This window comes from Cervus canadensis, chromosome 16 (assembly GCF_019320065.1).
Source record: "Cervus canadensis isolate Bull #8, Minnesota chromosome 16, ASM1932006v1, whole genome shotgun sequence".
Taxonomy (NCBI): domain Eukaryota; kingdom Metazoa; phylum Chordata; class Mammalia; order Artiodactyla; family Cervidae; genus Cervus; species Cervus canadensis.
The window spans coordinates 14,546,500-14,562,977 of record NC_057401.1 but is presented as its reverse complement, the minus strand read 5'-3'; the positions used below and the strand labels follow the sequence as shown (position 1 = coordinate 14,562,977).

Sequence of the window (16,478 nt, the reverse complement as noted above, 5' to 3'; positions counted from 1 at the left end):
TAGAATCAGAGACTATATTAATGGGGTAAGGATATAGGCAAATAACTTGAATAAGAGCATATAATTTATTTTGTTGAGCAGAATGAAATTTAGTGTAAAGGCAGGTTTCCAAGCAAATAGTTTCGTTAACATAGCTTAAGAGAACATTTGCATGAGAAAACATACCGGTTTGTCAAGTCTGTTTTGAGTCTTAGGCAGAACCAACTTGAAGACAGAGTCTGGGGTAAATGTATAGCACATTAACATAGCTTAAGACAAACATTTCCATAAGAAAAATGTATTGGTTAGTTCAAGGTTTGAGAAAAGTTAAGTTCAAGTGAAACCAGGTGTCATTATGGCAACACAGTATTTTAAGAGAAACCTCTTTTTAAATTTGTATAAAGAAAAAAATATATATGTATATCACTAGTTTGTTTTTTCCTGTTGCTTAAAAAATGTCTGACACTTGTAACCTATTTTCTCCATTTGGAGACCCCTGTCCTTCTTGCCTGTTAAGTCAAACTAGATTGGCCAATAAAAGACTGAAGGTTTGGGGGCAGGGGCCCAAAAAGTCTAGTAGGTATTCTAGGGGGAACTTTTTGAGGGTAAAGGAGTTTAGGGCTGATATATCGAGGGCAATGCTGCCGGATGTTGAGGGTTTGAGGGAAAAGATGGAATTTGTTCCTGGTTTTTGTTGAAGGGGACCTGGGAGGTTTCTTGCTTGGAGTTTCCCGGAATAGGTTTTTCTTTAATATCAAATTTAGATTTACACTCTTTGGCCCAATGCATTTTTTCTACGGCAGCAAGGGCAGATTTTTGGAGGTTTTTTAAAGTTTTCTTAGGGTAGCCTCTTTTCAAATGGTACTTATCTCCACATGTAAAACATCCATTATTTTCCTGTTCTTAAGGCAGCAACCATTGTTCCAGCTAGCATTTGTATCTTTTGAGTTTCTGATTCTATATTGCGACAAGCCTTTAATAATCAAAAATAGTCTCTGTATCACGAATTGGGGCTATAGCCCTTTGACATTCCTGATTTGTATTTTCATAAGCAAGTAATTTTTCTAGTTGCCTTTTAGCTTCTTCTCCAATTACTGTACAAGAAATAGTGGTTTCTAATCTAGCTAAGAAATCGGCATACTTTTCATTAGGTCCCTGCAATATTTTAGTGTAGCTACTTGTAGGTTCCCCTTAAGGAGTAATTTGATCCCAAGCTTCAAGGGCCACTGTTTTTAATTGATCATGCAACAAAGGAGGGCATCATATTTGAGCTTCTATAGCGTCAAATTGTCCGGTGCCAGTTAACATTTCAAAAGTAATTTGGTTTTGGGGAGGGCCAGCTCGAGCATTTCTGTTAGCATGATCTCTGGCTATATCTTGAAACCACATTGTCCATTGAAGATACTCTCCTGGTTTAAGGAGAGCTTTTATTAAAATTTGCCAATCATAGGGAATAGAGTTTCCAATATTAGACGGCAGAGCATTTAGAATCTCTCTAGTAAAAGGCGAATGTGGGCCATACATAGTTATAGCCTTTTTCATTTGTTGCATGTGAAAAAAGTTAATACCTTCATATTGAGGTGTTATTTGCCCCTAAGCGTCAACATTTCTTAAAACTGGAAAGGCGGAGAAACCTTCAGCTTCAGAGACTTGCAATTGCAAAGCCAGCAACTCTGAAAGCCTCTGTCGGGAAGCGGGTAGATTATTGTTATTCAGAAACGTGTTGTCAGTTTTAATGTTAAAAGGTGTCTTAGGGGAGTCTTTGTCAAAGTCATTAGGTTTTATCCAGGGAGAGACAGTGGGATATGTGCCTTCTGGCAGGGGAGGAGCCCTTGGAGCAACCGGGGCAGGGTTAGTAAGAAAATCTTAAAATGTCTTTTGTTGTTCTAATTGGGCCTTTTGTAAGGTATCATCATCTAATTTATATTCATGTAATAAGTGTTCTGCCTGTTGCCGAATATCAGGAGGGCTAGAATTACCTTGAAATGGCAGAATCACAGTTTCAATGAGAGCCCATAGGGGCTAGAAATCTATGGGAACTACCTTCATTAGGGAACCAAGGGTTACATTCAACCACTGTCTGAAGGCAAGCCTCTATTCTCTGGCGTGAAACCGAAAATCCCTGAACTTTAAATAAGTGCTGAAGTAAAGTAGAAAACTGAGGGGGCTTTCCAGCCGATTTACCCATGTCTTAGTACTTACTGGCCTCAATAGGCCCTGGGGGTCACTCCGTCCGAAGCCACGTGTACCAGAGTCCCTGTTTCTGGGCGCCACTTGTTGGTCCTTTAATGGACCGGAACCTGGTGGTTCCGAGAGTAAGAGAAAGAGGCTGATATCCCCTGGTTTACGCAGAAAGCCAATAGAGCCCTGTTCTTAGGGCTCGCGCCGCTGCACGAAGGCACCAGGCGCCCTCTCGGGTGGGTGAAGGCACAGTGCGCCTTCTCAAGAGGGTCTTAGAAGCCCGGGCAAGAAAGTGAGCTCAGCAGGCCTCTGCGCTCCAAGGAATTAGCCAGAGATAGAGAGAGAGAGAGAGAGAGAAGGAATAGAAAGAAAGAAGGAAAGAAAGAAAGACACGGGGACCAGAGCTCTGATGGAGCAAAGGTGTTTTAATCAACATGGCGTGGGCATATATACTGTAGTAATTCTCAGCAAAGATAAAGATTAAAATTCCAGACTTACAAAACATAAGACGATCCCTATCAAAGAGAGAGAGTTGCAAACAATCACCTTTTACCATTTGGCTCATAAAAAGATAAGACAACTACTTATCACAGTAGTGAGAAATGCCTGGATTCCTCAGCCCCGGGAAAGGCGTGCCTCTCCTCTTAATTCCTGAATATTCAGGAATCAATAAGGGCCAGAGGGTTCCTGACAGATCCAAAACAGCACACAGGAAGCCTCTTGTTCAATGCTTCCTGACAATCCGCATATCTGAGGTTGCTGATATTTCTCCCGCCTATCTTGATTCCAGCTTGTAACCCATCCAGCCTGGCATTTCTCCTGATGTGCTCAACATATAGATTAAACAAACAGGGTAACAGCAGACAGCCCTGTCATATTCCTTTCTCAATCTTGAACCAATCAGTTGTTCCATACAGGGTTCTAACTATTGCTTTTTGACCCACCTACAGGTTTCTCAGGAGACAGGTAAGATGGTCTGGTATTCCCATTTCTTTAAGAGCTTTCTGCAGTTTGTTATGATCCACACAGTCAAGGGCTTTAGTGTAGTTGATTAAACAGAGGTAGACATTCTCTGGGTCGGGAAAATCCCCTGGAGAAGGAAATGGCAACCTACTTCAGTATTCTTGCCTAGAGGATCCCATAGACAGAGGAGCCTAGTGGGCTACAGTCCATGGGTCACAGAGTCAGACACGACTGAGTGACTAACACTTAGTCTTTGTCATCCAGTCTAATATCCTTTGATTTGTAATTGGAGTATTTAGACCATTAGATTTAATGTGAGGGTTAATATGTTTGAGCTTAAATGTAATATGTTATTTACTCTTTGTCTCATGTTCTATCTTCTGTTATACTTTTACTGCATTTTTAGCTTAATTAAGTTATTTACAGGATTTCTTTATGTCTTCTGTTGACTTTTTGTGTGAAGTGTTAAAGTCGCTCAGTCATGTCCGACTCTTTACAACAGCATGGACTCTCCATGGAATTCTCCAGGCCAAAATACTGGAATGGGTAGCCTTTCCCTTCTCCAGGGGATCTTACCAACCCAGGGATTGAACCCAGGTCTCCCGCATTGCAGGCAGATTCTTTACCAGCTGAGCCACAAGGGAAGCCCAAAAACACTGGGGTGGGTAGCCTATCCCTTCTCCAGGGGATCTTCCAGACCCAAGAATTGAACTGGGGTCTCCTGCATTGCAGGGATATTCTTTACCAACTGAGCTATTATTTAGGGTACTTTTATTCCTTAGTGGTTGATCTTTTGGTTTATAACATATATCCTTAGTTTATCACCATCTTCCCTTAAATTGCATTATGCCACGTATATAGAGTGAGAGTCTTAGTGTGCTTTCATTCCTCATGTCGTAGTCTTTGTATTTTTTCATACATTTTATTTTTGCATTTAAAACTCCACAGGATATTTTTAATGATATGCTTTAAAAAGTAAGTTTTCTTTACGGAAAACTAAAAAAAATAAATAAAATTTTCATTTGCGAACATATTTGCCATTTGAGGATCACTACTCAATTGTGTTGATCCAGATTTTGTTTGATGAAATTCTTCTTGTACTTCAAGAACATGTTGTTTATCACAAGTTTACTGGTGATAAAATTCTTTTCGGATTTGTTCCTGTGAAAACAGAGGACTCCTTTGGGCTTCTCTGGTGGCTCAAATGGTAAAGAGTCTGCCTGCAATGCAGGAGACCCAGATTTGATTCCTGGCTCAGGAAGATCCCCTGGAGAAGGAAATGGCAACCCACTCTAGTATTCTCACCTGGCAAATCCCATGGACGGAGGAGACTGGTGGGTTATAGTCCATGGGGTCTCCAAGAGTTGGACATGACTGAGCAACTAACATAACATTTGACTTCACTTGTCCTATGAAAAAGTCTTCATTTCACCTTCATTTAAAACATGTTATATACAGTAAAATTACTCTTTGGGATACAGTTGCCTAGATTTTGATGAATGAATAGGGTTGTATATCCATAGCTTCAGTTAGGACACAGAGCAGTTATATCATTCCCCAAATCCTCTCACGCTCCCCCTCCTGTTGTTCATTCTCCCAGTCATGTCCAACTCTTGGAGACCCCATGGACTGCAGCACTCCAGGCCACCCTGTCCTTCACCATCTGCCGGGGTTTGTTCAAACTCACGTCCATCGAGTCGGTGTTGCCATCCAACCATCTCATCCTCCATCATCCCCTTGTCCTCCTGCCTTCAATGTTTCCCAGCATCAGGGGTTTTCTAATGAGTCAGCTCTAGGTGGCCATATGAGTCGCATAAGGTGGCCAAAGTACTGGAGCTTCAGCTTCAGCATCAGTTCTTCCAATGAATATTCAGGATTGATTTCCTTTAGGACTGATCTCTGGTTCCTCTGCCTTTTCTAAATTGAGCTTGAACATCTGGAAATTCTCGTTTCACTTGCTGTTGAAGCCTCGCTTGGAGAATTTTGAGCATTACTTTGCTAGCGTGTGAGATGAGTGCAATTGTGTGGTAGTTTGAACATTCTTTGGGATTGCCTTTCTTAGGGATTAGAATGAAAACTGACCTTTTCCAGTCCTGTGGCCACTGCTGAGTTTTTCAAATTTGCTGGCATATTGAGTGCAGCACTTTTTAGGATCATCTTTTAGGATTTGAAATTGCTCAACTGGAATTCCGTTGCCTCCACCAACTTTGTTCATAGTGGTGCTTTGTAAGGCCCATTTGACTTCACACTCCAGGATGTCTGGCTCTAGGTAAGGGATCACACCATCGTGGTTATCTGGGTCATGAAGATCTTTTTTGTATAGTTCTTCTGTGTATTCTGCCTCCTCTTCTTAATATATCTGCTTCTGTTAGGTCCATATGTCCTTTATTGTGCACATCTTTGCATGAAATGTTAGTCCCTTAGTATCTCTAATTTTCTTGAAGAGATCTATTGTCTTTCCCATTCTTTTGTTTTCGTCTATTTCCTTGCATTGATTATTTAGGAAGGATTTCTTATCTCTCCTTGCTATTCTTTGGAACTCTGCTTTCAGAAGGGTATATCTTTCCTTTTCTCCTTTGCCTTTTGCTTCTCTTCTTTCTTCAGCTATTTGTAAGGCCTCCTCAGACAACCATTTTGCCTTTTTGCATTTCTTTTTCTTGCAGATGGTTTTGATCACTGCCTCTTGTACAGTGTTCGGAACTTCTGTGTGTAGTTCTTCGGGCACTCTATCAGATCTAATCCCTTGAATCTATTTGTCACTTCCACTGTATAATCATAAGCGATTTGATTATGATTCATGTAGGTCATACGTGACTGTGGTTTCCCCCTTCATATTCAGTCTTTTCATCCCCACCCCCAAACCTGACAATTGCTGATCTCTTCTCTATCCCCATAGTTTTATTATGCTGGCTCACCTTGAAGAGGGAGAACAACTTCATTAAGCCTATGACTTCTCTGTCTTCCCCTGGATTCTCATTTGGCCTCCACCTCCTGAGTCAGATAAGTGTATTAACATATTTGTCTCTGTGATGAAGGGTTCTAGTTTCTCTGTTATATACCCAGACTATATCAAGATCAGAGACAAACTGACGTGTGTTTCAGTTCATCCTTACCTACGGTACCATCTTTTCCTTGTTCTTCCCTAATTTACGTCCACCTCGCTTGCCTGACAGCCTCAGTCTTCGCAGGCACTGTGTCCCTGGGTCCTAGGGGTTTGCCCATCCCGGTGCTCCTGTCCCTTTCAGCTACAGTTCTGGGTCCAGCATTGTCTTCCTGCTCCTCTCTCAGGAGTAGAGGACCTTGTATCAGTGTTCAAAGGTCATAATGTGTACTGTCTTTCCCCTGGTAATTTAAGGCTTTTGTTTGGTTGGAGAGACAAGAAGAAAAGATCTGGATAGAGTTTTATGCCTCACGCAGAAATAGTGGCTGCTATTCCTCTCCACCCAGGCCTGCACCATGTTGGATTTTTGATTGGATACCAAAGACTGTAAATTTGATTTTGTAGAGTGTTATATTTTGGTTTATTCCTTTAAAGGATTTTATGTTTTGTTCTGCCTAATAGTTGTTTGTAGATAAGTTTGATAATTTAGAAACTTATTTTTAGGTTCCTTAGGGTGGGTTTAGAGTAGACCTTATTCTGAGGCTTATTTTGCCCCACTTTAGGGAATGACCCTTTGGGTCACTACTGAATGCCTCATTATTGTATGAGTCCTTTTCCATCAGACTGGTTGGAACATAATGATTCCTGGCCCTGTGTGAGCTCTTGAAAGTGTTTGGCTTATAGCCTCTGTAATTGTTCTTTCCCCTGTAGGTGTTCTTAGCACAGTCTCCTGGAGTTTTACTCTAAGCATGACCAGATTAGAATTTGATCAAAGACTCAAGGGGAAACCATATACAAGTTTCTGAGGCTTTTTTCTTCTTATTTCTCTTGGATACTGTGCCCTACAAATTTTAGTTTGCCTTTACCTCTAAAAAATCTGATTCCTATTTCCTCAACTCAGAAGGCTGACCAGACTGTTGGGGTTCCTTCAGTTGTCTGCAGAATAAAAGTCCGTATGACTGTAGGCTCCATTAATTTATTTCTCTCAGAAGTCAAGTCACTGTTTCGCTGCCTGTTGTCCCACTGACTGAAAATAGTTGCTTGTTACATTTTGTTCAGTTTCCTAGTTGTTTGTTGCAGGAAGCTAGTTCTAAACTCCTGTTCCTTTATGGCCCGAAGTGGAATTCCAAAAATCACTGTTTTCTTCTTTCTCCTGTTTGTAGGATACTTATTTTCTCTTGATGCTTACTTTTGTCACTGAATTTCAGCAATTTTATTAAGAGCCGTAGTTTCCCTTGTGTTTACACTATTTAAGAATACTTGAGCTTCTTTGATCTATAGGTCTTTGGAAAATTTGGCCATAATTTATCCTATTGTCCTGTCTTTTCTCCGTTTACACGTGTTCAGCTGTTGTTTTTCAATTGCTAAGTTAAGCCGATTGGGGGCAGGAGGAGAAGGGGACAACAGAGGATGATATGGCTGGATGGTATCACCGACTCGATGGACATGAATTTGAGTAAACTCTGGGAGTTGGTGATGGACAGGGAGGTCTGGCGTGCTGCGATTCATGGGGTCGCAAAGAGTCGGACACGACTGAGCGACTGAACTGAAGTGAACTGAAGTTGAGCCTAACTCTTTGCAGCTCCATGGATCACAGCATGCCAGGTTCCTCTGTTTTCCACTCAAATTCATGTCCATTGAGTCAGTGATGCTGTCTAACCATCTCATCCTCTGCCACCCTCTTCTTTTGTCTTCAATCTTTCCGAGCATCAGAGTCTTTTCCAGTGATTCAGCTCTTTGCATCAAGTGGCCAAAGTATTGAAGTTTCAGCTTCAGCATCAGTCCTTCCAATGAATAGTCAGGATTGATTTCCTTTAGGACTGACTGGTTTGATCTTGCAGTCCAGGGGACTCTCAAGAGTCTTTTCTAGCACCATAATTTGAAAGCATAAGTTCTTTCGCACTCAGCCTTTTTGGTCCAACTCTCACATGCATACATGACTACTGGAAAAACCATAGGTTTGACTATATATTTTTGTCAGCATAGTGATGTCTCTGCCTTTTTTTGTTTTTTTTTTAATGTCTGTTTTTTAATACACTGTTTAAGTTTGTCATGGTTTTCCTTCCAAGGAGCAAGTGTCTTTTTTTTCCCTTCTGTTATTTTTTTTGCCAGGCCCAGGGCCGCTGACCTCTGGACAAAGTCCATGGTAGGTTGGGGGTGAGGGGGAAGTGCAGGTTGGCATCCTTACTCTCTCTCGTCTCAAAGCACAGGCCAGCAGAGGTATTTCAGGATTCACACTTCAGTTTATCATGACGCTGACAAGTTTCTACTTTTTAATTGCTTGAGAAAAAACTCTCCGAAGTACTGACATGCGCCTGGGTCCATCCCCGCATTCCTGGCCCCTTGCCAAAGATGCTCACTTGCCAGGCCCATAGCCAGCATGGGCACCCCAGGCCCCTGCCCCGACCAGGACAGGGCTGCTCCGCCGTAGGACCTTGGAAGGCAGGACAGGCTCCACCCTAACCTCGTGGCTGACCCTCAGCCTGTTTCCTCTTGTGAACAGTGGGCCGATAGCACATAGGGCTGTCCCAAGGATCCCCTGGCTTGGCTGGGAGGCAGGGTGCTCCAGGGGTTCTGTCAGCCACCCTGTCATCATGGTCAGGTCAGGAAGGGAGAGGAGCAAGCGTCTTTTAATTTCATGGCTGCAGTCACCGTCCACAGTCCACGAAAATAACATCTGTCTCTGCTTCCATTTTTCCCCTTTCTGTTTGCCATGAAGTGATGGGACCAGATGCCGTGCTCTTAGTTTTTTTTAATGTTGAGTTTCAAGCCAGCTTTTTCAGTCTCTTCTTTCACCTTCATCAAGAGGCTCTTTAGTTCCTCTTTGCTTTCTGCCATTAGAGTGATATCATCTGCATATCTGAGGTTTGATATTCCTCCCAGCAATCCCTCCACTCTTCCCCAGGAGCACATTGGACACCTTCTGACCTTGGGGGCTCATCTTGCAGTGTCATATCTTTCTGCCTTTTCATACTGTTCATGGGGTTCTCGAGGCAAGAATACTGGAGTGGGTTGCCATTTCCTCCTTCAGCGGACCATGTTTTGTCAGAACTCTCTGCTATGATCCGTTAACCTTGGGTGGCCCTGCATGGCTCATTGAGTTACTCAAGTCCCTTTGCCACTACAAAGCTGTGATCCATGAAGGGGCGTTTACATTTATGTTACAATATTTGATGTTTCCCGCAAGTCACTTCAATTTTGCTCACTTTTTTCCTCTTTTTTCTTCCTATGCTAAATTTTTTTATCATTTTTACTTCTATATGTTCATGTTCACTAATATTTTCTTCTACAGTATCAATTTGCTAATAAGTGAGAATTTTAATTTCAGAAGTTTTTTCTTTAGGTAAACCATTCATTTAGTATTCAGGTAATTTATCTTCTCATTATACTCATGAAAATATCTGCCATAGCTGGTTTAAAATCTGTCTGTTTATTCAGTCTTCTCCACTTTGGGGGGGATTTTTTTTAATTTATTTTTTAATTGGAGGATAAATGCTTTAGTGAATTGTGTTGGTTTCTGCCAAACATCAGCATGATTTTTCTGCCAAACATCAACATGGTGGAATGTGGGAGTTATTTGCATTGAATAGTTTTTCTCCTGGTTGTAGGTCACATTTTTTTTTTTTTTGGTACATAATCTAGTAATTTCTCTTGTAGGTACAACATTTTGATTTAACATTACTGAGTGTCTGAATATTATTCTTCATTTAAAGAATGTTTTAGCAGACATACAAGTTATTTGTGATTGAATTTCATTCTTTGGAGGCTTATATTCAACTTTATTAGGGTTGGTTTTTAGTAGCCTTTACTCTTGGGCTAATTTAGCCCTACTTTTAAGACAGAACTCTTCTGGAATCTTTCCTAAATACTCCATATATTCCTTGAGATCCTTCTACTCTGGCTGCTTGGAACTTGAACATCTTCCCAGCTTTGCTGTGAGCCCTGTGTGAATAGTTAATGCTTACAGCTCACTGGAAGATGTCTTTTCCAGGGTAAATTTTCTTTATCTGATTGTCTGATATCTCACCCTACATACCTCCATAATGGTATTCAACCAAAAATTTAGAGGAATTACTGTACAGATTTCTGGAACTTTTTTCTAATTACAGGCCTCGCTGGTACAACGTCCTGTAAATTCTGGGTGTTTAGCCTTTATAGCCTCTGATCTTTGTCTTAAATCAGCAAGGCTGCCGTACACTAATTGAGTTCCTCCTCCCTACACCAAGGTTCTGACAGTTCCCTGAGGCAGAAATCCAGGGTTATTTTTAGGCTAACCTCATTTATTTGACTTCTCTGAGAGATCACAGCCCTGTGCTTTTTTTTTTTTTTCTTCTTTGGTCTAATGTCTTAAAACAATTCTTTAATATATTTTGCCTAGTTTTATCAGTTGTAATGGTGAGAGCATGTCTAATACCACTTACTTCAGTATTGTTAGGGCCAGAAGTAATCAATGTATTTTATTTACATCGATTTTACATAAAATTTTAATTATGTAAGTATAATTTATTTTCCCATTAAAACAATTATGGAGAAGTTAGTTTCCTTTTAGTAACTTTCCTAATCTTGAACTCCTTTCTTTCTTCAAACCATATGATGTAAATTTGGTACACAGTCTGTGAGGTACCTTTTCTATTTATATACATATATTTCCATAGAAAAGTTATAATATTGATTTTTTAGGTTGTGTATGCTTATAATATCATAATTCAGAGTATATTTACTTCTTTTTCACTTGCTTTAAAAAAACAGTGTGTATTAGAGATGTACCTTATTATTAAATCTATTTCACACTGTTTGTTGAGGTAGTTAACATATTAAATAATGTGATATTTTCATATGATAATATTTTCAGCCAGAGTAGAGATTGGTCCTCAGTAGCTCATCTCCTGGACATATTGCAAATGCTTTCCATTTTTGTCCAGGCCTTTCCAGCCATACTTTTAGAAATGTTGCACTGTTTCTTTCTGTCCCAAGTACTGCTCTTGCCTGGAGACAGGCTGGCTTCAAATCCACCCCTGCTAGTCCCCCAGGGCCCTTTTTGCTTCCATTTGTCACAACTTTGGCATAGACCATTCTTTGTGTTGTTCCCATCTGTTATGTACTTGCCCTGTTCTTGTCAATCAACACTTTCTGCCATCTCATAGAATGAAATTCTGTAGACCCGGAAAGGGACCTGAGCCAGTTATCTAGTGGAGTTTAACGGGAAAAGAAACAGAGACCCAGAGAAGTAAAGCAACTGTCCTAAGGTCACAGAGGTCACAGAGGTACTAAAGAACCAAACTGGGAAGTCATAGTGTCTCCACTATAGATCACATTTATTTCTGCAAATCTACTTCAAAAGGCCAAAATTGTCCCTGAAATTTTCGCCATACTTACACAGCTGAAACTCAGGGCCTTTTTAGCTCCCTGCACAATTATTCCTCTCTCCCAATCCTCTAAAATTTTTTCTTCTCTTTTTTCTTTTGCTGTGCCACACCAGGATCTTAGTTCCCCAAATAGGGATCAAACCCAGGCCCTCAGCAGTGAAAGCGTGGAGTCCTAACCATTAGTGAAAGTGTGGAGTTCCCCTTTTAAACTTTTCTTGAGCATCTGTAACTCCTGTATTCTGTTATTAGAATTGGAGATTGAAGGCTGGGGAAAGTTGTCATGAATAGTTTTTCTCACACAGAATAAAATGGGTTGCCAAATTTATCTATTCAGTGACTTTGTGCTCATGTTTTAATTTGATGGTCTCAATAAAGTAGAGGGATTTTTTTGTTTGTTTATTTTTTGTCAGTTTAAATGTGGCTGTTCCATAGGGGGAAAAAAAAACCTTTATAGATTTGTCTTGGCAAGGGAATAAGGAGAGAAGGGCAGTATATATTTCCTTCCTACCTAAAAGTGAATTTATATTTTTGTGTTTTACTTAAATATGAATTTTGTGAAATAAAATCTGAACTAGTCATGACTAATATCATTCATTTTGATATAACAGAATACAAATGATTCAGCTGATGATGAAAATATTTGTCATGTGTGGCACATGAATATAGAAGCTCTTCCAGAATGGATACACTGCCTGATACAAAAAGTAAGTTCCTTAGTTTCTCCGTAAATTTAAGAACATACTACTTTCAGAAAGTTTCTGTCCTCATTTTAGAGCTAGTTTTCTTGGGTGCATTGTTTCAGGAAACGTGAAAGGGTAAGTAACTCTTGATTACGCTTACTGCTTTCTTCATTATTACTGGAGTGCTCTGAGTACTTCTATAACAGACTTTGCACTTGAAAATTTCCCTTCTTTGAATTCTCTTTCCACCACTACTTACTTGTTCCTTCATTTTCTTAGGTCTTTATTCTTAATGAAGGCATCGCCTGGCCAATCTATCAATTGCCTCTCCCCACTATTACCACTCAACGCTTCCTTTCTCCCTTCTCTTCTTTATATACCTATCTATGTTTTACACACAGATTTTACGAGATATGTAGAACTTGTAAATATGCTTAAGTATGTCTGACATATATAAATTATTATGCACATCCATACACATATGCACATACATATACATACACACCCACATACACAAATGACTTACTGATCATGTTAATTACCTAGATTCTCTACTAGGATATAAACTCCATGAAGTCAGAAGTTTTTGTTTTGTTCATTATGTATTATATTCCCCAGTACCTAGAACAGTCCCTATGAAGTGAATGAAATATCCTGTGGGTATCACTCATGTATGCACACACATGTAAAATAAACTTGAAAATTACTATTACTCAGCCATAAAAAATAAGGAAGCATTACCCTTTGAAGCAATGTTGATGGACATATAGAATATTTTGCTTAGTGAAATGTCAGCCAAAGATAAATACTATATAATATCACTTATGTGTGTGTAATTTTCCAGGCAAGAATACTGGAGTGAGTTGCCATTTCCTACTCCAGTAATATCACTTATATGTGGAATCTAAAAAATAGTTCAAATGAATACATACACAGAAGAGAAACAGACTCACAGATATAGAAAGTAAACCTGTGGTTACTTAAGGAGAAAGGGAGGGGAGACAGACAAATTAGGGTATGGGATGAACATATTAATACACACTTCTATGTATACAGTAGATAAGCAATAAGGATATACTGTATGTGTGCTCAGTCATTCAATCGTGTCTGACTATTTGCGACCCCATGGACTCTAGGCCCCCATGCTCCTCTGTCCATGGAATTTTCTAGCCACGAATACTGGAGTGGGTTATGATTTCCTTCTCCAGGGAATCTTCCAGACCCAGGGATTGAACCCACATCTCTTGCATCTCTTGCATCTCCTACATTGGCAGGTGAATTCTTTAGCACTGCACCAGCTGGTTTGATTCCTGGATTTGGAAGATCCCTGGAGAAGGAAATGGCAACCCACCCCAGTATTCTTGCCTGGAAAAAAAAAAAAAGAAAATTAATGACTCTTACTGGCACAATCAGAATGAAAAAACCACACTTTTAAGAATCCTTAATGAAATAGTATAAGAGCAAGAACGTGTTCAATGTGGCCTCATTATTTCTTCCAGTTCAAAACACCTAAGTATTAGAAAAGTATAGGTAATATGATTTGGGGAAAAATATAGTTGCTTTTCTCCACTGACTAGCTTTCTTTTTTGGTTAAAAAATAACATTAGCTAAATATCTCTTGCATTCATTCTCACATTGTAGTGATTTCCTGGAAGAATGCCAGGGTACTGCTTATAAGTGTCCTGAACTTAGCAAAATGTATTAGCACATTTCAGATATTCCACTATTTCTGTTAAAAGATATTTTTAAGCTAGTTCATTATTTATTTGTAATCTGAAGAGAGAAAATGAACTAACTGATACATGCAACCAGTATCTTCCAGTTGTATGTAAAAAGGCAGGAAGAGCTTTATTCTGCTTTTTGGGTAAAGTTCCCTCCCACAGTGCTTGGTATGCAAGAAGTGTATCAAAACAGACACTTTTCTGTGAGATTTTACTTGCAAATTAAGCTCTGTAGACTGATTTGCTTCCTGGTTCCATAGTGTATTTTTCTTTTCATTAGTTCACACTGTATCCATATTCAGTCTATTGTCTAAAAGACTCTTTTAGAATCTTAGGAGTATTGTCTAGATGGGTGTGATGTGCAGTATGTTATCATTCTAGACCTTTGGAGCTTCTTATCTCTGTTTATTGGAAGGTTTGTTTCCATTTACTGTTCTGTCTACTAATCAGAAAACAGAAAGCTGGCCTTTTCTGTGGCATAGAAAACTTTCATGTGGTCGGCTTTAAAAAAAAAAAAACAAAAACTCACATTCTCTTTGGTTACTTTACAATGAAAGCATTGTTTTTATTTTCCTTTATTACCTGTAGGCCCAGTGGACAGTTGGAAAACTGAATTGCCCTTTCTGTGGGGCCCGTTTAGGGGGCTTTAATTTTGTCAGCACTCCAAAATGTTCCTGTGGCCAGCTTGCAGCTGTACATCTCTCCAAGAGCCGTACTGATTATCAGCCAACACGGTCAGGCCGACTAATGAGACCATCGCTGAAATACTTGTCACATCCTAGAGTTCAGTCAGGTGGTGACAAGGAAACTCTGCTGACAGGTGGCGCCTGCAGAAACAGAAATCACAGGTTTTTAAACATGGGCCCAAATAATAGTGGTCCTGGAAGATTAACTGAAGCACTCTGCCTGGAGGTGCGGTCAACATATTTCAAAATGAAGAACGAAAAACTGCTCTTCAAAGCATCAGATCCAAAATATCAGCTTTTTGTTCCACAGCTTGTGACCACCAGATGCGCTCCGAGAGCTTTTCATAGAAAATCACATAGTTTGGATCTGAGCATCAGTGAAAAACTGACTTTATTACCCACTTTATATGAAATCCATAGTAAGACTACTGTGTATCCTGGGCTCAATGAGACACAGCCTGTTGACCTTCCGAGCTTGCCTTTAGAATCGAATAAAAATAACTGTTCCTTTCAGATTTCATCCAGTTTTGATCCTAATATGCTGCTGCAAAGATATTCAGTGGCTCCCCGTGAGACCCAGACACAAAGAGGAGGAGAATTTCAGCGTGGTCTAGAAGCTTCTGCCGTGTATTCTGGCCATGCTAGTCCTAACAGCCTGACTTTCCTGATGGACCTGCCTACAGCTGGCAGGAGCACGCTGGAGGCCGCGGACCAGGACGAGCACCTCTCTCCTCTGAACTTCCTGCACTCGGGCAGTTTTTCACTGGGTGCCATTAATCAGAGGCTCAGTAAGAGAGAGAAGAGCAAGCTGAAGAATCTGAGACGGAAACAACGAAGGCATGAGAGGTGGCTGCAGAAGCAGGTAATTTTTAAAAGAGTTTCCTAAAAACCCGTTATTATAAATGTCAGATGTTGGGGAGAGGAGCTAAATTTGAATACCTTTATTATAAAAACTTAGGTCTGAGTGATTTCTGAAATGACATTTCACCAAGTGAACTTAATAATCATATAGCTCTGTTATAACTGGCAGGTATAATCATGTCTCTGTGCTTACACATATTTAGAAAATGCCCTTTTGTGAGGTTTTCCCCAATTTTGCAAATACTTCATAGGAACATTCCTCTCATGGTATTGAGGCTAGGTTGTCATACACATTTGAAATATATTCAAGTTAGGATTGTTTTGCAGTGTTGATTTTTCAGGTTAAATTGAAACAAAGTTTCCCTGAGTAAATGCAGTATAGTAAGAAATTCATTAATTTTCATTACATTTAGTTTAAATGGATATTTTCAAGGAGCCTGGTTTATTTATGTGCCCAAATGAGCCAGATATGGTTAACTGTGCTAAACTGTGAAAATTATCTAAAGAGTAATTGACCATGTTATGGGAGAGGGTGCTTCTCTGTGGTTTGAACTCTTGTACCCATAATGATACATTCAGGGGTGGGGTGTGTGAAGGAAACCAGTGTTAGGTCCTTCAATTAAAGCCAGTGGATGAGGTGCTCATGAAAATTTGGAAGTTTGAGGACTGGCTTACTTCTGTATAAACTGTTTTTGCAAATTGACTTTATTATTTGCTTGGTCATAATAGATTGCAGTCCTTATTAATTAGCATATTAAATATTAACAGTGTTCTCAGAGCTAAAATATAGAAAGCTATAACTTTACATAAATAGTTCATTCTTAGTTAAGCAAACTCATTAGTGTTTATGACCTTAGTCATGGGCTAAATAAACTTACTGTATTAAGTGCTTCAATCAGGTTAAATGTTTTCATCTTTTGGTTAGATTGTTTATTATATTT

The 16,478-nt window shown here is 39.7% G+C and overlaps 1 protein-coding gene across 6 annotated transcripts in view; it reads left to right on the top strand.

Annotated features, from left to right (window-relative positions):
- The window catches only part of RNF180 (ring finger protein 180), a 451,691-nt gene that overhangs the window by 234,562 nt on the left and 200,651 nt on the right, over window positions 1-16,478 (top strand). For all 6 annotated transcript variants that reach the window (XM_043489052.1, XM_043489051.1, XM_043489053.1 and 3 more), the window contains 2 exons: window positions 12,198-12,293; window positions 14,579-15,538. In XM_043489052.1, the coding sequence (XP_043344987.1) occupies window positions 12,198-12,293; window positions 14,579-15,538 (1,056 nt within the window). The remainder of the gene's footprint in view (window positions 1-12,197; window positions 12,294-14,578; window positions 15,539-16,478) is intronic.